This window comes from Microcaecilia unicolor, chromosome 2 (genome assembly GCF_901765095.1).
Source record: "Microcaecilia unicolor chromosome 2, aMicUni1.1, whole genome shotgun sequence".
Lineage (NCBI taxonomy): Eukaryota > Metazoa > Chordata > Amphibia > Gymnophiona > Siphonopidae > Microcaecilia > Microcaecilia unicolor.
The window spans coordinates 571,346,436-571,371,171 of record NC_044032.1 but is presented as its reverse complement, the minus strand read 5'-3'; the positions used below and the strand labels follow the sequence as shown (position 1 = coordinate 571,371,171).

At 44.5% G+C, this 24,736-nt stretch overlaps 1 protein-coding gene across 1 annotated transcript in view; it reads left to right on the top strand.

Moving 5' to 3' along the window:
* KLKB1 (kallikrein B1) overlaps positions 1–24,736 on the top strand; it is a 194,811-nt gene that overhangs the window by 96,252 nt on the left and 73,823 nt on the right. The window contains exons 14-18 of the mRNA XM_030192212.1: positions 809–968; positions 4,869–4,975; positions 11,872–12,031; positions 18,539–18,648; positions 21,223–21,382. Coding sequence (XP_030048072.1) covers positions 809–968; positions 4,869–4,975; positions 11,872–12,031; positions 18,539–18,648; positions 21,223–21,382 — 697 coding nt within the window. The remainder of the gene's footprint in view (positions 1–808; positions 969–4,868; positions 4,976–11,871; positions 12,032–18,538; positions 18,649–21,222; positions 21,383–24,736) is intronic.

Here is a 24,736-nt window from a genome sequence, read left to right as displayed (position 1 = left end):
GGAGCCCTCACCACCATCCATTAAGGTGGCAGTAAGGGCTCCCAGGTACACTTCGGCACTAATATTTATTTATTTATTTATTTATTATTACATTTATATCCCACATTTTCCCACTGATTGCAGGCTCAAAGTGATATGACGGCACACTAGGGGTGGGAAGTACCGCCGGGCTGCTGTGTTAGCCCAGCGGTACTTCCTGTTTAGCGAGCGATAAGCCCTCATTGGGCTTACCGCCGCTGCTTAGTAAAAGGGGCCCCTAGTCAGGTTTCTGATAGCTTACATATCTGTAGTGGAGGCAGTGACGATCCTAGGTCGGCTGCCACCCGGGACTGATCGCCGATGCGCACCCCCCCCCCCCGGGTGCATTCTTAGCTGCTGGGAGCAGCTGTGCGGCTCTCGGTTCCACTGGCTCCCTGCTCCCTCTGCCCCGGAACAGGAAGTAACCTGTTCCGGGGCAGAGGGAGCAGGGAACCAGCGGAGCCGACAGGTGCGCGGCTGCTCTCTGCACCCCTCCAGCGGCGTTCAACTGGGGCGGACCGCCCCCCACCGCCCCGCTCTTGGTACGCCGCTGAGTGGAGGCATATGCTGTAGGGCTGCTTCTCTCTTCCTTGTGTTCTGGAAGGCTATCTAAACCATGCTCTCCTTACTCTGCTCTATACTGCAGGACCTGGCTTCTTAATGTGGCTCTGTGAGGGAGAGCTGTTAAGAGGAACTGGTAGTTTCCCAAACACTCCACTCTCACTGAAAATAAAATGCAGGAATTGTTAGGTGCATTTACATTCAATCTGAATATTTCTCTATATAACAGAGTGCAGGCTGGAGTTCTACAATGACACATTTTTCCAAGGAGGAGATATTTCTGCGGTTTTTGCACCAAATGCTAAATACTGTCAAACTGTCTGTACATACGACCCACGCTGTCTCTTCTTCACATTTTTGCCAGAAGATTGGAAAAAAGAGTCAGAGAGGTAAAATCTGCATGTTTTTCTATGGTAGGAACTCATGGAAATGTTTACATGATTGATTTTTGACCTTTTACAATCAAAACGAACTTTACCTTACTTAACAAATCTAACAGAAAAGTATTTGTGCTAGGCATTTCCAAAGATTCATTAAGTAGAGAAGATAACCCATTAATTTTTGGTCTCTTTAGGAAGATTTTCAACTGAACCTAATTGGCTAGATTTTCAACTCTATATTTATTTACATCTAGTCAATTGAACTTCAATTAAATTTAGGGCAGGTATATGTGTAGCTGAGATTGTCTTCCTCGTTAGTGCTAAAATTTAGCTCTAAGGAAACAATTCTATAACAGGGCGTCTCCATTTAGGCACCCTGAGGGCATGTGGTTCTAGAATGGAAGCTAGGCACTTAGGGTAAAAGGGGGCGTACGCTAGCATCGATGCATATTTTTGATGCGTGCTGAGGCCCCCTTTTACCGCAGTGGGTAAAGGCTGGGGTTTTTTTCTGGCAAAAGGGAACCACTTGCCTTCAGGGGGAGCACTTACCGCCACCCATTGAGGTGGCGGGAAGGGCTCCCACGCTAACCTGGCAGTAACCAGTTACCAGGTATGCTGAAAATGGTATGTACTGGGAGTGGGAACTACTTCCGGGATCCTGCAGTGGTTCCAGATTGGTGTGTGGCCCCTTAAGTTCCATTGTAGAATACACCTAACATTGGCATACCTAATATTCTTACACCAGCTATAGGACAGGTATAAGAATGAGTGACAATCCATTTATTTATTTTATCTAGATTTTGCTCACACCTTTTTCAGTAGTAGCTCAAGGTGAGTTGCATTCAGATACACTGGATATTTCTCTGTCCCAGGAGGGCTCACAATCTAAGTTTGTACCTGAGGCAATGGAGGGTTAAGTGACTTGCCCAAGATCACAAGGAGCAGCAGTGGGATTTGAATTGGCCGCCTCTGGATTGCAAGACCGGTGCTCTAACCACTAGGCCACTTCTCCACTCCCTAGGTCAAGGATGTACATGTCCTGACAATACTCCTACTTTGTGTACACCCTCCCTTGCAAATATGTACTATGTAAATGAAGTGGATTTTTGTAGACTAGAGCTTGATTGGCATGCTGGTATATATGCACATAAGTGTGCACACATATGCATATATGCTAGTATTCTAAACATGTCTGCATACAGGGGTGAATTCTATATATGGCGCCAAAATAATTGGTACCAAATAAATCTGCACTTAGAGCTATTCTATAAACCTCGCCTAAAGATAGGTGCAGTTTATAGAATATGTGTAGCGCCCATTCCCACAAATAAAATTTAGGGCCCTGTTTACTGAGATGCACTAGCGTTTTTAGCACATGCTAAAATTTAGTGCACGCTAATGCTAGATACACCCATATATTCCTATGGCATGCTAAAAATGCTAGCGCGCCTACAGTGTGGCTTAGTGGAGGAGTGGCCTAGTGGTTAGGGTGGTGGACTTTGGTCCTGGGGAACTAAGGAACTGAGTTCGATTCCCACTTCAGGCACAGGCAGCTCCTTGTGACTCTGGGCAAGTCACTTAACCCTCCATTGCCCCATGTAAGCCGCATTGAGCCTGCCATGAGTGGGAAAGCGCGGGGTACAAATGTAACAAAAATAAAATAAACAGGGCCCTTAGGCACAACCAATTATGCCAACTAAAACCTGGTGTTAATGTTCGCGCCTAACTTAGACACAAATCTGGCATATTCTATAACAATGTGTGTAATTTGTAGGAATGCCCACGACCCGCCCATGCCCCTCCTGTGGCCACATACCCTTCTGAGATTCACGGATTAGAATTTACATGCACTATTTTACAGAATACACTAAGAAAGTTGTACACCTAAATTATCATAATTGTGATAATTGGTTGCTAATGGCCAATTAGCAGTGCTGATTGGCTTGTTAACCAATTAAGTTGATTACATAATTTGGCCGCACTGACAAATTTGCATGTGCAACTTTAAGCGCCATATATAGAATCTGGGGCACAATGGGTGAGTAAATGTTAGCATCGAGTTTATACTCTATATATAACAATAAGTGATGGTAGGAGTAGCTACTATACATTTATTATAAACACTCCTACTGCTAAGCAGAAGGAAACAGCATAATCAAATTCCTATAGTCACCTATTCTGGAACCACTCTAGTAGCACTAGGATTTCAAAATATATAGGAATTCGATATAGATCTCTGGGGAAAAGCCTCAAAGTGCCGCAAGGTTCTTAAAAGCAACTTTGCTCGGCAACAGGTGAGCCTGGTGACCAAACGCTAGTCTTCTCAGGATTGATACCTCATCATAGGCTAAAAACCCCAAATATTGCTCACATAAGGTGTTAGAGCATGTATCATATGTTCAAAAATGCAGGCAATGGCTTAGTAATCTAATCCCTGCAGTTAAATGATAAACGGGAAAACAGAAACAGTTCGGAAAACTTAACTTTCTGATCCGCCTGAGATACTCATATACAAATATAAGTTTGCCCCAGAACACTCTTGGAGCTTCCCCTTGTTATCCCAGCTGAATATAGACACCTTTGGGTCAACATGTAAACCCACAGCCAGTAACTTTTTTAAACACCAGCTGCTTTTTTGGGTCCAGTATTCAGCCTCCAGCACTCAGCCCTAGTACATTTTCAAAGAAGCCACTGTAGGAGCATAACTCCCAAAGTTAGGAGCAACACGGACATTCAGTACCACTAGCATAGAAGTGGAAGCACTGAAAATATGTGTGTAGCGACAGCCACCACCGCAAAACAGGTGAACAGCAATTCTATAACTATGCGTGTGTGTAGTTGGCTCATGTAAATGCCAAGACAATTGGCATTTACATACATATCTGCACTATATGCTATTCTATTTCACAGACACAGAAGGTAATCAATAGAAATAGAATAAAATAAAATATAGAAAAGAAAATAAGATGATACCTTTTTTATTGGACTAACTTAATACATTTTTTGATTAGCTTTTGATGGTAGCCCTTCTTCGTCAGATCAGAAATAAGCAAATTTTGATAAAAATGAACGCTGTGTTTGCATACTTTCTCGGATAGCATCTTTGTCAAGAATAAAGGTTTCAATTACTTAATTCATCGACCTGCTGTTTTTTCACGGGAAAGCCCTACTAGTTACACTACTCTTTTTCCCCATAATCTGCAGTCACTATCCATATGGGTAAGAAGGTTAATCTAGTATAGCCTTTTTGCTGTCTTAAATTAAGCACATAGCTATACAGGTAGCGGAAATTGTATATATGACGCCAAAAAAATTAGCACTGAAAAAAGTGATATTGTATAAGCTGTGCTTAAAGTTAGGTGCAGTTTAAAGAATAGTGTTTAGGCACTGGGGTCGCATGTAAATTTTCACCAGTGAAAATATGCAAATGACCGCTCCTAAATTTAAGCACGGTGTCCCAATTATGTGCACAACTCAAACCCACAGCTATGCTCTGCCCTGAAATGCCCATGATCCTCCCATTCCCGTGCCCCCTTTTTTTGGGCCGCGCATAAAATTTATGCATGGATCCCATGCCTAAACTTATGCAAGTATATAACAATTAAATCTAATTAGTGCCAATAATTGCTTGTTAAGCCAATTATTGGCACTAATTGGCTTGCTGTTTAATTAAATTTCATGTGCAAATTGGGAGCACGTCCAAATTTGCGTGCACAATTTTTGGCAGCTTTTATACAATTAGAGGGATAATGATTAAATATTGCTGACTAGAAGGAATTCCCAAATTGAGTAATCATCAATAGAGAAATGTTATGTTTAGCAGCTGTTGTTAAATGTATAAACATTTTTCAGGTAAGTTTATTGTTCTATAAAATAATAATGGACTAATATTAACTTTTTTTTAAATAGATTTGCTTGTTTTCTCAAAGATAGTGAAAAAGGAATGCTACGGAATGTGACCTTGAAAGGTGCAATTTCTGGATATTCTTTAAAACAATGCACCACTACTGACAATGGTAAGATATTGGCTTTTATTTTAGAAGCATTTCTACTTGGAAGTAGAGGCATTTGCATGTATAGATCACATACAGATGTATTTGGTGATTTGAGAAAGCTGCACTTTACACAGAGAGCCACATAATGCAGAGATTTGGGTGCGCCAAAAATCTACACATGGTACTGCTCATCTTACATAAGGAATACAAATCTATTTCCCCACTGGCTTTTCCACCAGCTGAAAGACATGCACTGAGTTCAAAAAGTGCTCATTCCAACCAAGGCCTTAACCCTTTCATCTATGCACACGATGTCACAATATTCATTCCTTACAAATCTAAACTGACAGAAATCACCAACGAAATCAAGATCAGCTTGAACATCATGGACTCTTGGGCAAATGCATTTCAACTAAAACTAAACAAAGAAAAAACACACTCTCTCATCCTCTCATCTCTACACAGTGCGGATAACCTCACAATTATCAACACCCCAGATTACACCCTCCCTATCTCAGACAGCGTGAAAATCCTCGGCGTTTCAATGGACCGCAATTTAACACTAGAGAGCCAAGTGACATCCACTCAATGTGGAAACTCAAACGCGTGAAACAATTCTTCCCAAGGGGAACATTTCGCAACCTGATCAGTGGTACTAAGCTATGTAGACTACTGCAATGGAATTTATGCGGGATGCAAAGAACAAACCTTAAAGAAACTTCAGACTGCTCAAAACACGGCAACCAGGCTTATCTTCGGAAAAACGTGATTTGAAAGTGCAAAACCCCTTTGCGAAAAACTACACTGGCTCCCAATCAAAGAACGCATTGCTTTCAAAATCTGCACTCTGGTTGACAAAATAATCTATGGCGAAGCTCCGGAATACATGACAGACTTGATCGACCTACCAACTAGAAACACTAGAGCCAATCATAGCACTTAGCTGGCCTTCCTCCCATAGGCAAAATATTGGCTGGAAACTGTACGATTCATTGCTTGATTTAGACCATATGGTATTAGTTTATATAATTTCCAAAATGTAATTTTTTAAGCTGAATTTTGTATATGCTGCATAATTAATAGCTGAAACTATGACTAGAGAAACTTACATTCCATTTCATCAAGCAGATCAATCCATAGACAGGTGGGTTGTGTCCATCTACCAGCAGGTGGAGATAGAGAGCAATCTTTTGCCTCCCTATATGTGGTCATGTTCTGCCGGAAACTCCTCAGTATGTTCTCTATCTCAGCAGGTGTGTGGTCACACAGCAGCAGCTCTGGCTAGGTCGCCAAGCCTAATTGTTTAGGTTTTGTTGAGTACCTGGGGTTGAGGGCTCTTTGTGAGCAAGTGCAAACCTGGTGGTGCCAGGTCCCTCCTTTTCTCCCCCCTCCCGCTGGCTCCGTTTAAAAAAAAAAAAAAAAAATTTTTTTTAACGTTCAAAAAGGACATCCATTTGCAGCTGCTCACTGGAACAAGTCGTCGCAGCTCAGAGCAAGAAGCAGGTAATTTTTACCTTTTACTAGCGGGCAGGGGGTTCCCTGAACGGTCTCCACGTGGCTATGGCCTCGGATGGCAAGGGCGTGAAAAGACGCTCCCCGGAACGTGTTCGCGCACCTAGCGGGGAAGCGGGGGGCTCGAAGGTAGAGTCGCCTTTTTTGGGCGCCCTTTCGGAGCCGGGAGAGTTCACCAGTTTTTCCTCCGACGCAGCGGCCTTTCCCGCCTTAGGTGCCCATCCCCCGCTGGCTGCCCTCCCGGTCGTGACCGGCCACGCGGCTCGGTCGGCTTCTTCTTGGGCCGCCCTCGAGATGGGAGACGTTAACAGCTTGGTAGAACCTTGAATCAGGCGAAAGTAAGAAGTCGGCAAAATTAAAACGCCCTTCTTCCCACGCGGCTCCTTTTCAGAGTTTCGCGCCGACGCCATTTTGGACGCGCATCGCGCCTCTCCTCCGATCTTGGGACCGCAGGTTGAGAGCGCCTCTAGTGCCGCGGCGCAAGCTGCAGAAATGCACAGGCTAGGGGGTTTCTCCCCTGAGTTCATTTTGCTGCTGCATCAGGCCTTTCTTATGCAGAACGCAGCCCCCACTCCCTTGTCTGATAAGAGTGAGGAGGCCTCTGTGCTCAAACGCCCTCGGGTGGATTTTCAGCCACTAGGGGACTCGGTCTCCTTAGATGTAGATGACGGCAGCATGTCTGAGTTCTCCCAGAGATCCTTTGCAGACTCTATGGAAGAGACTGACCCTCGCTCGGATGGAGCGGATGACCCCTCCGCAGCGCGCCTTTTTCGCTTGGAGGATTTGCCTAACCTGTTAGGGCAGGCCTTGAGCATTTTGAAGATTGCCTCTCCGGAGGAAGGCCCACTCTCAGCCTCGGCTGGCTCCGCCATTATGCTGGGAACGAAGCGCCCGCCTAGAACCTTCCATGTGCATGAAGCCTTGCAGGCCTTAATTTTGGCGCAATGGGATGCCACGGAAGGAAGCCTGAAAGTAGCCAGGGCTATGTCCCGTCTGTAACCCCTGCCAGAGGGGGAACGGGAAGCCTTTATCTGGCCCACGGTAGATTCCTTAATCACTGCCGTGACTAAGAAAACGGCACTGCCGGTGGAAGGTGGCAGTGCCCTGAAAGACGCTCAGGACAGGAGCATGGAGGCGGCCTTAAAGTCGTCCTTTGAGGTGGCCACCCTGAGTCTGCAAACCTCGGTTTGTGGCTCCTATGTGGCCAGGGCGTGCCTGACTGTTTTGCAGCGGGCTTCCCCCTCGGACCCTTCCTGGAGGGCGGAATGGCCGACCCTGGAGTCGGGCTTGGCCTACTTGGCAGACTTACTGTATGATGTTTTGAGAGCCTCGGCCAAAGGTATGGCCCAGACGGTCTCTGCGCGGCGGTGGCTCTGGCTTAAGCATTGGTCGGCTGACCATGCCTCTAAATCTCGCCTAGCCAAGTTGCCTTTTAAAGGCAAGCTGCTCTTTGGGGACGAACTGGACAAGATCGTGATGGAGCTCGGCAAGTCCAAGGGCAAGAGGTTGCCAGAGGTCAGGACTCGGGCCAGCAGTGCTCACCCTGGTTCCTCCAAGGGCCAGTTCCAGGAAGCCCGTCGGTACCGCCCGGGCAAGTCGGGCTCCTCTGCCTCCGCTTCCTTCAAACGGAACTTCTCCCCCAAGCAGCATTCCTTTCGCAGGGACCGCTGACCCGGAGGTTCATCCTCCGGCCCTCCCCCAGGGTCGCGTACCCAATGACGGGGACCTGGTCCATGGCCCAGTGCAGATAGGAGGAAGGTTGTCCTCATTCCTGGGCGAGTGGACCAGGGTAACTTCAGACGCTTGGGTTCTGGAAGTCATCAGAGACGGCTCCAAGCTGGAGTTCTGCCGGCCCTTGAGAGACGGGTTTGTAAACTCTCCCTGCAAGTCCCAGGTCAAAGCAGCTGCCGTACAGCAGACTTTGAACAACCTGATCTGCCTGGGCGCGGTGGTCCCGGTGCCAGTAGATCAACTTGGCAAGGGGCGTTACTCCATTTACTTTGTGGTGCCAAAGAAAGAAGGTTCTGTTCGACCTATTCTCGACCTCAAGGGAGTCAATCGGGCCTTGAAGGTCTGGCACTTCCGGATGGAGACTATCCGCTCCGTAATAGCTGCGGTGAAGAAAGGGGAATTCCTGGCATCCTTGGACATCAAGGAAGATTACTTACATATTCCCATCTGGCTTCCTCATCAGCGCTTCCTGCGCTTCGCAGTCCTGGGCCGACACTTCCAGTTCAGAGCCCTCCCTTTCGGGTTGGCCACTGCCCCGCGGACCTTCTCCAAAGTGATGGTGGTCATCGCGGCTTACCTCCCAAGGAAGGAGTACAAGTCCATCCCTATCTGGACGACTGGTTGATCCAGGCCCCCTCTTATGCAGAGTGTGGGAAGGCTACGGACAGGGTGATTGCCTGTCTGAGCTCCCTGGGATGGGTCATCAACTGGGAGAAAAGTGAGCTGCTCCCTGGAGTACTTGGGAGTCCGATTCGACCCCCTAGCGGGCAGAGTGTTCCTGCCGGACAACCGGAGCGGCAAGCTTCGGGCCCAGGTGGACCAGTTCCTATCAGCCTCCACTCTTCGAGCTTGGGACTATGTGCAGCTCCTGGGCTCCATGACGGCCACGATGGAAGTAGTACCCTGGGCAAGGGCCCATATGAGACCCCTACAGCACTCCCTGCTACGGCGGTGGACTCCAGTATCGGAGGATTATGCTGTACGCCTTCCTTTGGATCCAACGGTGCGCAAGGCGCTGGATTGGTGGCTGAGGCCAGACAAACTGTCCGCAGGAATGCCCCTCACAATTCCGGAGTGGGTGGTCGTCACGACGGACGCCTGCTTGATGGGCTGGGGAGCCCACTGCCTGGGGAGGACAGCGCAGGGCCTCTGGTCGCCTGCAGAGGCAAAACAGACTATCAACCTCCTGGAACTCCGAGCCATTCAGTTGACGCTTTGGGAGTTTCTCCCGGTCCTGGTGCTGAGGCCAGTACGGGTCCTGTCCGACAATGCCACAGCAGTGGCATATGTCAATCGCCAGGGAGGTACTAGGAGCGCTCCTCTAGCCAAGGAGGCCATGAAGCTATGCCTGTGGGCGGAAGCGAATCTGGAACAGCTGTCGGCGGCCCACATTGCGGGAGTCATGAATGTCAAGGCGGACTTTCTGAGTCGCCATACTCTGGATCCAGGAGAGTGGCAGCTGTCGGCTCGGGCGTTCTTGGACATCACGAGGCACTGGGGCCCGCCGAGCCTGGATCTGATGGCGTCCTCGGCCAACTGTCAAGTGCCGCGGTTCTTCAGCAGAGGACGGGACCTCGTTCTCTGGGAGTCGATGCTCTTCTCCAGCAGTGGCCCACACAGGAGCTCCTCTACGTGTTCCCGCCCTGGCCCATGATGGGCAGAGTGCTAGGCCGGGTGGCAAAGCATCCGGGCCGGGTAATTCTGGTGGGTCCGGATTGGCCCAGACGTCCCTGGTATGCGGACTTAATCAGGCTCGCAGTGGATGGCCCTCTGAGGCTGCCAGCGGAGCGGGGCCTCTTGCATCAGGGTCCCATGGTGATGGAGAATCCCTCCCCCTTTGGTCTTACGGCCTGGCTCTTGAGCGGAAGCAGCTGAGAAAGAAGGGCTTCTCAGACAATGTCATCGCCACTATGCTGAGAGCGAGGAAGCGCTCTACTTCTACTACTTACACCAGGATTTGGCGTACCTTTACATTGTGGTGCAAGGCAGGCTCTCTTTCGCCCTCCACTGCTCCAATATCGGCAGTGTTGGCGTTCCTGCAAGAGGGTCTGGAGAAGGGCCTGTCACTCAGTTCCCTGAAAGTCCAAGTGGTGGCTTTAGCTTGCTTCAGGAGCTGCCTGAAGGGTGCTTCCCTGGCGTCACAGCCAGATGTGGTGCGCTTTCTCAAAGGAGTTAATCACTCGATAGTGCCTACGTGGAATCTCAATCTGGTGCTTCGGGCCTTGCAGAAGCCACCCTTTGAGCCCTTGTCGAGGGCATCGCTGAAGGACCTAACATTGAAAGCGGTCTTTTTGGTAGCCATCACGTCAGCCAGAAGAGTCTCTGAGATCCAGGCACTCTCGTGTAGAGAGCCGTTCCTGCGGTTCACTGAGGCAGGAGTGTCGATTCGCCCAGTGCCTTCCTTTCTGCCCAAGATTGTTTCTCGCTTCCATGTGAGTCAGCAGCTCTGCCTACCCTCCTTTCGCAGGGAGGATTACCCAGAGGAGTACCCTGCTCTCAAATGTCTGGATGTGAGACGAGTCATCATCAGATACTTGGAAGTGACCAATGACTTCCGGAAGTCGGATCACCTGTTCGTGCTGTTCGCAGGCCCTCGTAAGGGTCTGCAGGCATCTAAACCTACCGTGGCACGGTGGGTCAAGGAGGCGATTGCAGCAGCTTATGTGGCTGCGGGGAAGATTCCGCCTATTCAGCTGAAGGCCCACTCTACTAGAGCACAAGCGGCATCGATGGCGGAGTCCAGATCCGTCTCCTTGGAAGAGATTTGTAAAGCAGCAACTTGGGTGTCGGCTCATACCTTCTCGCGGCATTACCGCTTGGATGTGGCTGCTCGGGCCGAGGCCCAGTTTGGAGCTTCCGTGTTGCGTTCAGGGATTTCCATGTCCCACCCTGGGTGAGTACTGCTTCGGTACATCCCACCAGTCTATGGATTGATCTGCTTGATGAAATGGAAGGTAAAATTATGTATCATACCTGATAATTTTCTTTCCATTAATCATAGCAGATCAATCCATAGTCCCCCCCAGATATCTGTATTGTTTGTTGTTCTGGTTATATTTCAGGTTCAAGTTTAGTCTTCAGTTCCTGTTCAGGAGAACTTCGTGTTCAAGTTCTTCCAATTGAATTTTCCTCGAGTTGAAACGATTCTGTGTTACAGTGAGCTGCTGCATTCCTCTCCCCCCCGTTTCGGCAGTGGCTGGATCGGTAACTAAATTATGCCAGCGCTCCCTCCCGCTTTGTGCGGCAGTAGGGTAGCTTTGTATCCCTCCCGCTTCGGCGGTGTTTGGGGTAAGCCAGCTCCTCCCGCGGTTGCGGTAGCAGGATAAGCCAGATCCCCCCGCATCGGCGGGTGTGGTGTCCCCCACTCCGCCGGGATGAGCTGGACGGATTCTCCTCCCCTGCTTCGGCGGTGGTGAGCTGGGCAGAGTGTCCCTTTGTGGGTGTAATTCTCTAAGTGCTGAGTCCTGCGGATGGAGCTTTGAGATCGACATACTGAGGAGTTTCCGGCAGCACATGACCACATATAGGGAGGCAAAAGATTGCTCTCTATCTCCGCCTGCTGGTAGATGGACACAACCCACCAGTCTATGGATTGATCTGCTATGATTAATGGAAAGAAAATTATCAGGTATGATACATAATTTTACCTTTTTTATCTTCCAATTATTTTCCAGCTTGCACCTTTGATATTTACAAAGGATTGGATATGATTGGGACAAATTACAATGTCACCACAGAGATCAATGTGGAGAAATGCCAAGATAGATGTACAAATGACATATTTTGTCAATTTTTTACGTATGCTACAGATACATTTCACAGTGAAGCTCTCCGGTGAGTTATGTCTTTAATTTTTTCTTTTGCTGTTTGAAATATACTGCACTATTCTAAAGTGAAGTTCAATAAATATGCTCTAGGTTATGCAAAAGTACTCTGTATAAAACTGTTTTTAAAGGGAATTTGAGAAAAGAGGAAGTGTCACTTGGTAAGTGAATATTACTCTGCTGGGAGATTGGTGGTGATGTGGGGGAGGGGAGTAGTTACCTTAATTTCCCACAGGAGTGACTAACCTGTGGTAGCTCAACACTGCAGAATAGTCACTCCTGTAGTAGATGTATAATGCAGCTTGCAATCAATCTTGCAAGCAGTGTTATTCACACTGCCTGGGAGCATCAGGCTGCTAAGCAGCGTTCCGATGCTCCCGAGCTGCTTCTTTAAAATTCAGGCCAAACTACAGATGTTTTAACAATAACCCCACCAATGCATCTACTCCATTCTCTCCTACCCAGAAGACCCTCCCATCCTAATTCCCCCAAAACAGTCCCTCTCCTGATGCTCTCTCATCCCGAAGACCTCCTCCTGATGCCCCTGTCATAAAGATACCCTCCCATAGTCCACAAGCCACCAAAGACCTCCTGATGTTGCCACCTGAATACAACCACTCAATGCCTCCCTACCCTGAAGACCCCCTAATCACCCATAGCACACCCCAGCCTTCCTTAGGTCCCTCCAATGCCTACCTTTGGTAACTTTGTGTCTAGTGGAATCAAGGCAGGATCTCTTATATGGCAACTTGACCTTAGTAGCAGTACTGTGAGACCACTGCTAGGATCATTGGTGCCATTATGTACCTGGATCCAGCAAGGGGCAGGAGTGACTGGGGTTTGTTCCCACCCTAACCCTACTAGACATCAGGGAATACTGGAGCTGAGTCCTAGGGAGGCCTAAGGGAGCGTGAAAGGTTTTTTTTTTGAATGATTGGGAAGTCTTTGGAGTGGGATGGCATCAGCAGGGGGAGTTGTATTTGGGTGGTGGCATCAGAAGTGGGTTCTTCAGGATGGGGGCATGGGGGTATACTTGTGGACATCAGGAGGGGGTTTGTGATAGCAGTTTGGCTGGCCTCAAAGTGGGAAGGAAATATACCAACTTTTTGCTTGCAGTTATTCAACTTAAATAGAAATAAGCTGTTTTGCATGCATTTGCATGCTTAACAACTCATTACTGTGTATCCTGACATACTTAATATTATACCTGAGTTTGATTTTCCTTGCCTTTCTCAGGGCACAGACCGTAGAAGTCTGCCCAGTACTGTTCTTCAACTAAGTTCCGAAGCTAACATCGAAGCCCCTTAAAATTTACACTCCAGCCCATCCCTATCTATTCAGTCACGATCAGGGCATAGACCGTAGAAGTCTGCCCAGCTCCCATTTTGTTTCCCAATTACCGGTGTCGCCACCCAATCTCCGCTAAGATTCCACGGAACCATTACTTCTAAACAGGATTCCTTTGTGTTTATCCCACACGTTTGAATTCCATTACTGTTTTCATCTCCACCACCGCCCGTGGGAGGGCATTCCACATATCCACCACCCTCTCCGTGAAAAAATACTTCCTGACATTAGTCCTGAGTCTGCCCCCCTTCAACCTCAATTCGTGTCCTTTAGTTCTACCGCCTTCCCATCTCCGGGAAAGGTTCGTTTTTGCGGATTAATACCTTTCAAATATTTGACCGTCTGTATCATATCTCCCCTGTTTCTCCTTTCCTCCAAGGTATACATGTTCAGGTTGGCAAGTCTCTCATCATACGGTTTGGAACGCAAATCCCATACCATTTTTGTAGCTTTTCTTTGCACAGCTTCCAGTCTTTTTCCATCTTTAGCAAGATATAGCCTCCAAAACTGAACACAATACTCCAACTGGGGCCTCACGAACGGCTTGTAGAGGGGCATCAACACCTCGTTAGCTTGGGAAAGAAGAGAATTTGATAAAATTTCATTGGAAAAGTCCTAGAGAGAAAAACTATTCATTTACCCAGTGCGGCTTTCTCTTTTCTCAGAACTCCCTCTGAAAAGAAGGTACCTTGGACCTTTCCTATCTATATTTTTTCCATAATTAGCACAGCCCAAGTAACTTAATTCAGCTCAATAGCAAACTTTTCTCAGCTTTTGACAAGAACTAAAAACTGTCTTTGCTGCTTAAGGCAGTTAAAAATTATAAAAAATATATTCAGGAATCTTATACCTGACAAGTTATCTAATACCTACCCACTTTTTACTAAGGCAGAATGGTGTAGACCTGATAAGTATCTAATACCTACTTATTTTACATTTTTCTTTATTTGATACTAGTAAAAAAGGCCCGTTTTTGACACAAATAAAACGGTCACTAGCAAGGTTTTCCTTGGAGTGTGTATGTTTGAGAGAGTGTGTGTGTGAGAGTGACTGTGTGAGAGAGAGAGTGAATGTGCGAGTGTGTGTGTGTGACAGAGAGAGAGTGAGACTGAGACTGGGTGCAAGTGTGTCTGTGAGAGACAGTGTGTGTGTGTGAGAATGAGAATGTGTGCGACTGGAGCAGCCTCGGATCCCCGTACACACAGCTTTTGAGACGCACAATACGCGTGCAATTACAAAGGCTGGCCACTACACCCATGACTTTTATACTGTAAGAGAAGTCTGACATCACATGCTAATAGCAGCATAAAAGCATGCAAGCATTGCACTGCAAAGGCCCTATTTCCACACGCGGGTCATATGGTAGGTACCCCGGCCTCTATTCCCTGCAAAGACCATAGCACTGACAGGCTGCCGTCGGGACCTCATTCCTTACCTGCAGTCACCGAAAGCATCCTGCTCCTGCACAGGTAGCTCCAGTGAGGTCATAAAGAACTGCACAGGGACACCAGCGACCCGCATGTGCGCACAGCCCACAATTCCCAGTATTCCTGCTGTACAAAGCCGTGACATCGCTGAAACCCGCCTACCACCGTCTACCTCGCTGCTGCCTGCATGGCATGGTGGTGAGTGTGGCAGGGGCGGGGCCTCATGTTGGTAGCGTGCGGTTGGTCAGTGCTCTGTGTGACCTACACGGACATACGTTACGTCAATTCAGGAGATGGATACAACAGGAGCACGAATGCTTCAAGGCTTCACTTTCTCAGCTTCAGAATGTTGGAGGTGCTTTTTATTATATAGGATACCGCAAAATCATAAGCAATTTACATCAGTGTACCACTATGGATTTACAGCCTGCTTCACTGACTGTAGATTATTTTGAATTCGTATTAGGGAAATGAGACCTTTATTAGAGGTTCTAAAATCTACAATGATTAAGATATATACAATGATTAAGCTACATACACACATGATAACTAAAAAGAAACAATACCTATCTATAAACAATCATTACATCACTGGTCTCTACATCTAAGCAATGCTAAGAGTTCCTAGATCAGGAAAAGAAGCAGTAAAACAATCATCACTGGTCCTTACATCATCCAGACTTTTATCATCAGCTGGGGGGGGGGGGGGGGGGGCCCTGTTCACAGCAAAGCCAGGAGTTTCTTTGACCAGGAAACATGGTTCTCTCAGATGAGCTCCCAATTTCACTGAAAGAAACTCCCCTTTTTATAAGGCTTAGAACTCATGTTCAGAGCTAAGGAAAATTACAGGATGCTTCTCTGTTTAGGTAAACAAGCCATACTGTGGGAATGTGGTCACATGTTTCCTAGTCCAGGTGGCCAGTCTGAACTCGAAAACAGGCACCATCTTTCCCTTCACATAACAAATTAATTAGAGCTGTGTCTTATCTTCTACATTCCAACTTATTTTATAGACCCCGAGTGCACTGGTCGGTCAAGGCAGAGTTGAAAAACAATCTTTAAAATTCACTTCCACTACAATCAGGAAATATCAAGAGAGTAGTATGAGTGTGTTCTGGCTATGGGCTGCAGAGTACAGGATTGTTCCAGCTGCCAGAAGAGGCCCTCTTCAGCTTACAGGGCTTAAGGGATCCCCGCTAGTCTTAAAGAGGGTGCCATAATCGTGGATGGACCCAAGCCCAAAGTGGGTGGGCTCAGGCCCACTCGTCCCACCTGTGGCTATGCCACTGCCTTCACACAATAATAAAAAAAAAAATAATAAGTATTTTTTATTGAGTGGGTAGCACATGCAGATTAGAAACTTACTGTAGGACACCTGAACACATCCCTTATTAAGCCATTTTAAACTGCAGTGTGCACTCACTAACACTTACTGCAGCTTAGTAAAGAGACTCTATAGTTAAGGTCCAAGATGGAATAAACTGCCCATAAATGTCTGTCTCAGCGTAAAAAGGATGTTTTTTTTTGTTTGTTACATTTGTACCCCGCGCTTTCCCACTCATGGCAGGCTCAATGCGGCTTACATGGGGCAATGGAGGGTTAAGTGACTTGCCCAGAGTCACAAGGAGCTGCCTGTGCCTGAAGTGTGTAATTCTTGACATTTCTTTGTTGAAATTCAAATATTTATCCAAAATGACTCCAAGAATACTTCGCTGGGAGATTTATTGTCTTCAGGCTTGCAATAAAAGAAAACTTGTAAGTTTATTGAAAAATCTATTTTAATTTCCTTAAAAAACAAATATTGGTTTCTAGCTTGTTTTAGATTAAATTTAATTGGTAAAGATCTAGAGCAATAAAAAGTGTGAATTAGATACTTATCAGGTCTACATCATTTTGCCTTAGTTTATCCTTCTCTCCTACCCACCCACAACTCCCACCCACTCCAAGCACATCTCTTAATTTATGGTCAATTATCTCAATAAATGGACAAGAGGGACATTTTTCACCACTATACATTTTCATCAGTAAGTGATTTGCCTCAACCAACGATTTGGTGAGAAGCAAACACAAAATAAAAGCATAAAGGGCCTTATTCTATAAAGGTTATGTTCCTAAATTTACACTCCTAAGATTTATGTTCCTAAATTTATGAGCATAATTTATGCTCCTAAAATGGAGGAGTAGCCTAGAGGGGCATAATTGAATGGCGCCGGCCATCTATATGGCCGGTGCCACAAAGAGCAGTCCCCAACCGTATTATCAAAAAAGATGGCCGGCCATCTTTCATTTCGATAATACGGTTGGGGCTGGCCAAATGGCTGGGTTTGAGATGGCCGGCATCATTTTTCGCCGATAATGGAAACTAATGGCGGCCATCTCAAACCCGGCCAAATCCAAGGCATTTGGTCATAGGAGGAGCCAGCATTTGTAGTGCAGTGGTCCCCCTCACATGCCAGGATACAAACCAGGCACCCTAGGGGGCACTGCAGTGGACTTCAGAAATTGTTCCCAGGTGCATAGCTCCCTTACCTTGTGTGCTGAGCACCCCAACCCCCCCCCCAAAACCCACTACCCACAACTGTACACCACTATCATAGCCCTAAGGGGTGAAGGGGGGCACCTACATGTGGGTGCAGTGGGTTTTGGGGGGTTTGGGAGGGCTTAACATTTACCACCACAAGTGTAACAGGTAGGGGGGGATGGGCCTGGGTCCACCTGCCTAAAGTGCACTGCACTCACTAAATACTGTTCCAGGGACCTGCTGTCAGGGAGCTGGGTATGACATTTGAGGCTGGAAAAAAAATATATATATTTTTTTTTTTTTGGGGTGGGAGGGGGTTGGTGACCATTGGGGGAGTAAGGGGAGGTCATCCCTGATTCCCTCCGGTGGTCATTTGGTCAGTTGGTGCACCTTTATGAAGTTGGTCCTGAAAAAAAATGGACCAAGTGAAGCCGGCGAAATGCTCGTCAGGGCCGGCTTTCTTTTTTCCATTATCGGGTGAAGCTGGCCATCTCATGACCACGCCCCCGTCCCGCCCCATCCCGCCTTCACTACCCTACCGACACGCCCCCTTGAAGTTTGGCCGGCTCCGCGACGGAAAGCAGTTGGCGCCGGCCAAAATCGGCTTTCGAATATACTGATTTGGCCGGGTTCAGGAGCTCGCCGGCCGTCTCCCGATTTGTGGCAGGGGGGCAAGTGGTTTGCTAGTCCCAGTAGAATAGAAGATGAAGAAGCATAAGAATGTACTGCAGTTTTAGATGTCTATATCCTGGCTTTATAAAATCGGGATTTGTAAGTCCATACAATATGGATGTCTAAATGCCAGTTTCCAGACATCCAAAACATGAATAGAGCTTCTACAATAAGGGCCATACTGTTGTGGAAAACTGAACTCCATTCATTGAGCTAGTATGGGAAATCAGAATAATAAATCAGAATAATATACTTTTAACTATCTACACGCCAAACAATTTTTGCTGCATGTTCACATTTTAGTTATAAGACAGACAAAGGATGTATTTTTATTTAGATTGTAAGCTGTTTTGAGCAGGGACTGTCTCTTTTTGTCAGGTGTTCAGCGCTGCGTGCGTCTGGTAGCGCTTACAAATGCTAATAATAATAATAATAATAATAAGTTTTGTAAACAAATATTTGTGTCCTACACAGGTCTTGTAAAGTAAAAACAAAATTTTATAGTGCTAATTGGAATAATTTGGACATATTACTTTTCTTTTTCATTCAGAAATAAATGCTACTTAAAATACAGCATAAAAGGAACTCCTACCAGAATAAGGTTACTTGATAATGTTGTATCTGGATTCTCCTTACAAGCGTGTGGTCTTTCAAAGCTTGGTAAATATTTATTTATTTATTTATTTTAGCTATGAAGTAACTCTCTATGGGCTCCTTTTACTAAGATGCGCTAATGGATTTAGCATTCGCTAAGTGGGCCTTTTGCAAAGGCATGCTAGCATTTTTAGTGCATGCTAAAAATAAGTGTGCATTAAATGCTAGAGACACCCATATATTCCTATCTGTCGCGTTTAGCGTGTGCTAAAACATTACCATGCCTTTATAAAAGACCCCTTAAGTGCTAAGAAGCCCACAGGAATAAAATGGGCTTCTTAGCAGTTAGCTCGCATTAAATCCATTAACACACCTTAGTAAATGGAGCCATTTTCTTTGGCATTTCAATATTAAGATTGATATTAGTTCTCATATATACAGGAGCTCCAATAAGAAAGGGCATTATTAAATGATTTTTACAAAGGTAAACACAGTTTGAAAATTGCCTCTACACATAGATGAAGGCAACTTAGGCTGGGACAGGAAAGTTTACGTGGTGATTACGTTTCAGATCAGCACATGCAACCCTAACCACTTTAATAGGCAGACTGGATGGGTTATACTGGTCTTTACATATGATCATTTACTCTGTACTTTTAGGTGTAGGCACAATGTACTGTGGTATCAAAGTTACTTTCAGAGCAGCTTTGGATGGTGAACCAGCAAGAGGGGAATGTTAATCCTTATTCTAGCTTTGCTTGAGGTTGATTTTAGGATTTAAAATCCTAACCCAAATTTAAAAAAAGTCCAAAAGCTAGCTGCAAATACATATCTATCTTGATATTACCTTCCTTATCCGCCCTTAACATCACATTTTATTTGTCTACCTCATTTGACCTTAACATCACACTGTATTTGTTCTTCTACCGGACTTGGCGAACGCCTTTATGGTACTATGTAAGCCACATTGAGCCTGCAAATAGGTGGGAAAATGTGGGATACAAATGTAACAAATATTGATTATTTATTGATACCTATACAGGTCGATACATTCAGTATTCAGAGCTTTCCTAAAAGACACAGGGGTCGATATTCAAAATGAATTAACCAGGCAGGAGAGGCTCCTGCCCGGTTAAATCGCACGAGCTGTTCCAACCCTATTATACAGCAGCAGTTAATCAGATATGTCGCTGAATATTGGCACTGACTGCCATGGTGCAATTCAGTTAGGGCAAGGGCAGACTTGAAAAGTTATCTTGGCACTGCAGATATTCCACACAGAGGAATAGCTAGGTAGAGTGCAAGGGGAGCAGCCGCACCCCCAAACAGATTTTGAATAAAATGGCGCCTATGCAGATCAGTCCTTCAGCTTCACACTGATGCTTATTTTACAAAAGGTCTGCTCCCCCTGAGATTAAAACCTGGCTACACTTCTGATTGCACGTGGATGCCTGGATAGCTAACTGGGCATGTTGGACCTTATATAATCCAGTCCTATCTATGCCTAGAGTGGATTGGATTTATTAATTTTATACACTGTCACAGAGGTTTAGAAATTATAATTTCAATAAAGTATTATAAGTAAACAGTTCCGTTAAATAACATCTATGACAAATAAGTTAAAATGTGGTTGAAACAACCAAGTGTTTAAAAGTTTACAAAAACAAAATATAAAGAAACATTGTGACGTTCCTCAGTCAAGGAGCTCCAAAGAGAAGGCCCATCATATGAAAATGCTCTTTTTCCAGTTGTTGAAAGTTTAATAACGTCAAGACCTGGGAGTTGCAGAATACATTTTTATGATGAGTGAAGTTCCCAATGAGAAATCAGGTCACTACAAACATAAACTGAACATCCCAAATGATACAATTTGTAAATCGAACACAGCAACTTGAAACTAATATGCCCTGCCACAGGCAACCAGTGTAATCGATATAACACTGGCATAATGTGATCAGATTTTTTTTGACCCTGTTATTAAATGGGCAGCTGAAGGCTGGATTTACTCAGTCCAACCAAAAGAGAATTACAGTAGTCAAGCCTACTCGTAATGAAAGCATGTACCAATTTTATCAAATTGCATTCAAACAGAACAGGTTTCAATTGTTGTAACATCCTAAGATGGTAAAAACAGGATTTCCCAATATGGCCTATACACAAATTAAATTTCAATGCATTCTTACAACGAAAACCTAAAGTCGTTATATCCTGCAGAAGCGGAAGAAGTTTATCACATACTTCAGGAAAGACACGTAAGACTTTACGTTTGCGAGAAAGTTACATTGTGAAGCCTTCAAGCCTTGAAGCATTTGTGCGCTCTGTAAGGCTCCATCTCCTCAATTAACGACACGTAGTTCCGGAACGTTGCAGGAATGCTTCAAGGCTTGAAGGCTTCACTTTCTCAGCTTCAGAACGTTGGAGGTGTGTTTTATTATACAGGATGTCCTAAGATCTTAAGAATGAATTCTTGATTTTAATGTATAGTTTAAACAGACATACAATAATTGCTTTTTGGCTTTAAGGTAGGGACTATAAAGAACATTATTCAGTGCATGATATTTGTAGAAATCATAGTCATATTGTAAAAAAATCATTGGCTTACAGAAGTCAAATTTGTTAATTTCATTCCTTTTTCTACAGATTGCATGACAGATACTTCTCAGAACCAAGAATTTTGGGGAGATAATATTACAAATGTTTTTGCACCAGATGCTAATGTTTGTCAAAAGATTTGTACATTTTATCCAAATTGCTTATTTTATACATTTTACTCCGAAAAGTGGAATGTGCCCTCACAAAGGTAAGAGATACTTATCTGTTTAGAGATAGATATACCTGTATAGTACAGTCAAGGCTAACAGTTTGCAACCATCACTTTTCTGTGTTTGTATAACACATATTGAAAGAAAGGAGCACAAAACACTGTGCTTTGTAATAAAAATATCATGATTCCTCTTAGTGTATTTATTCAAAAGGAGTGAAGCCTCTGAAACTGGGATTACCTTAATCAGTGGGAACTGGATTAGAGACTCAAGTGTTTGTATTGTTAAATAATTTTTGGTTTTAAAAGAGAAAAAATGAAATCAGTTGTATTATTTCCACTAATATTGGACAATAAGTATGTTTCCAACAAAATAAATTGACTATACACTGTTTTGGATTTGAAGAAGCCAACCAGATGATCAACGTAGAATAATGATTCAGATAAATAATAACTGGGGATAATCAGGTTAATACCACGTTTTCTTTGTTTACTGTTGTTTAATTGATCTCCTTGTCTTGTTTCACTCTTCCTATTTTGTGGTCTAAGGAAGAGTATAGAATTACCTGATTGAAATAATTCTGGCAAGTTATTTTAGTGCTTGTAAAGTTAAATTGTTATATAAAAAAAATATCATAGAGTATGGTACTTCTTTTAGAAATGCCATTCACATTTTAGACATGCATAACCTGGCATCTAGGCTTAGATTCTATATATGGTGCCTGAAAATTCCATTTGGAATTAGACATATTTTCTATAGTATGCCTACATTTTATAGAATAGGCTTAAATTTCTGTGCAATATATAGAATTAAGCCGAGCGCCTCTCCACATGACCATATCTAGTTGCGTCCATTTATACCATGTTTTACTTGGCATAAATCCCAAAGTCTAAATTAGGTGCAGAGCGGGTACATTCTATAACAATGCACATAGATTTTAGAAACGCTCATGCCCACCGATGGCTACACCCCTTTTCAACTATGCAACTTAGGCCCCCTTTTACTAAGGCATGCTCACGTTTTTAGCGCATGCTTAAATTATGGGCGCGCTAAACATTAGAGGTGTCAATGCATTCCTATGGGCGTCTCTAATGCTTAGCATACCAACAATTTTAGCACGCTAAAAACGTGAGCATACCTTAGTAAAAGGGGGCCTTAGAATTTACATGCACCACATTACAGAATACACTTATGCCTGTGTTTACAGAGGTACGCTATAGGTGCATTAGCATTTTTAACAGATGTTAAACACTAATGTGCATCAAACGCTAATGCGCCGATAGGAATGTATTGGCGCATTAGCGTTTAACGTGCCTTAACTTTATAGGCACCTTAAAAACACTAACGCTGCTTAGTAAACATACCCCTCAGTGAGTTGTGTGCGTAAATCTTAATTAATGCCAATTGCTTGTTAACATCCAATTAACAGCACTGATTAGCTAGTAAACCAATTAAGTTATATGCATTACTATAGCATACGCTTTGATTTCCATGCATAAATTGAGGCTCGATATATAGAATCCCAGGGTTAGGGGATAAATTATCAACCCACACATGTTATTTTACTGTTAACCCCAGCTATTAGGAAATTTGTAGAATTAGGCTCAAAATGAATTACGATCCAATATTCATTCATAAAATTACATTTCAAAAACATCAAGTAGCCCTGAAAGCATTAACTTTATAAGGCTTTGTTTTTCTGTTGTTTATATTGTTCCTTACACTGATTTCTAGAAATTTCTTTTAGATGCAGACCTTCTGGCTTTGTGCTAGTAAAATAACAGACCTCCTCACAGTACAGAGGATGAGAAATTTTTGAAAGAAAGGGTTTTAAAAATTGTTCTAGTCCATCATTACTGCCTGGTTACCGTTAAGTCAATGGCTGGCAGTAAGGTCTCAGACCCAAAATGGACACGCAGCAATTTTCATTTTGCTGCACGTCCATTTTCAGCAAAAATTTTAAAAAGGCGTTTTTTACAGATGTGCTGAAAAATGATTCTGCGCGCATCCAAAACACGTGTCTACACTACTGCAGGCCATTTTTCAGCATGCCTTTGTAAAAGGGCCTCTACTTCTCTGTTATTTGAATTTCATTGCTGTTAAATGTGTATATTTTTGATACTGTTTCATGCAAGTCCTATTATTAGGTTTTAATTTGTTGTTCTGAAGTTACCTCATTTAGGGGGTCTTTTACAAAGGTGTACTAGCATTTTTAGCATACGCTAAACACTAGAGATGCCCATAGACATATATGTGTGTCTCTAGCATTTAGTGCATGCTAAAAATGCTAGCATGCCTTTGTAAGAGACCCATTTATTGCATGTATGTTTATATAGGTCATTTTTACTGTTATGCTGTTAACAAAATTGTAAGTTTTATGTTAAATTGTACCTGCTGTACATCACCTTGGGTGAATCTCTTCATAAAGGCAGTTAATGAATGCCAATAAATAAATAAATAATTGACAAAGCATGGCAATTTGCTGATTAGTGCAGGGCATTCCTAATTAGCACCCCCCAAACATGCCCACTGCATTAAAAAAATATTTTATATTTTTTAGTGCGTGATTGGAGTGTGTCAATCCCAGAACTACCACCAGATACCTGAACACAACCTGTGGTAGTGCCTTTTTAGTATGCGGTAAGCACACGTTAGTGCTTACCACCACTTTGTAAAAGGGCCCCCTACATTGTAATCCCTCTGGGGACAAAGAAATACCTATGGTACCTGAATGTACCATAAGAACATAAGCATTGCCATACTAGGACAGGTCCATCAAGCCCAGCATCCTGTTTCCAACAGTGGCCAATCCAGGTTACAAGTACCTGGCAAGATCCCCAAAACAGTACAGTACATCTTATGCTGCTTATCCTAGAAATATAACTGTCAAATACTCACGGCCTCTCTTGGTCCACTAATCTTCAAATAGAGACAATGCACATGGATGCTGAGGCAGATAATCTGATTTGGTGACACTCCCCCTTGATAAAGTCAAACGAAACGGGGACCTGTCGGGGTATAAGAGCTCGTGGTCACAAAAAAAGTGGGAGAGCGACCAAGGATGCCAGAAACTGGAGGATGTTGAAACGATAAATAATTTTATTGATAAATTTGAAGACTTGACACAACGTTGTGTTTCGGCCAACCGGCCTGCATCAGGAGTCTTTGGGACAAGGTGTTGTCAAATAGCGTTGATGATAAATGTTGATGATAATTGTTCAAGCGTGACGTTGAAGTCTTTAAAAAGACTTTGTTAGAGATGAAGTAACCGTCAGGTACACAGCTGGCGCTTGTTTGGCGGATTTTCTCCCACGGGGTATAAGAGCTCACCAACTGACTGAGATAAGTGTAGTGTGCATAGATAAGATAAGATGTGAAGTTATAATATAACA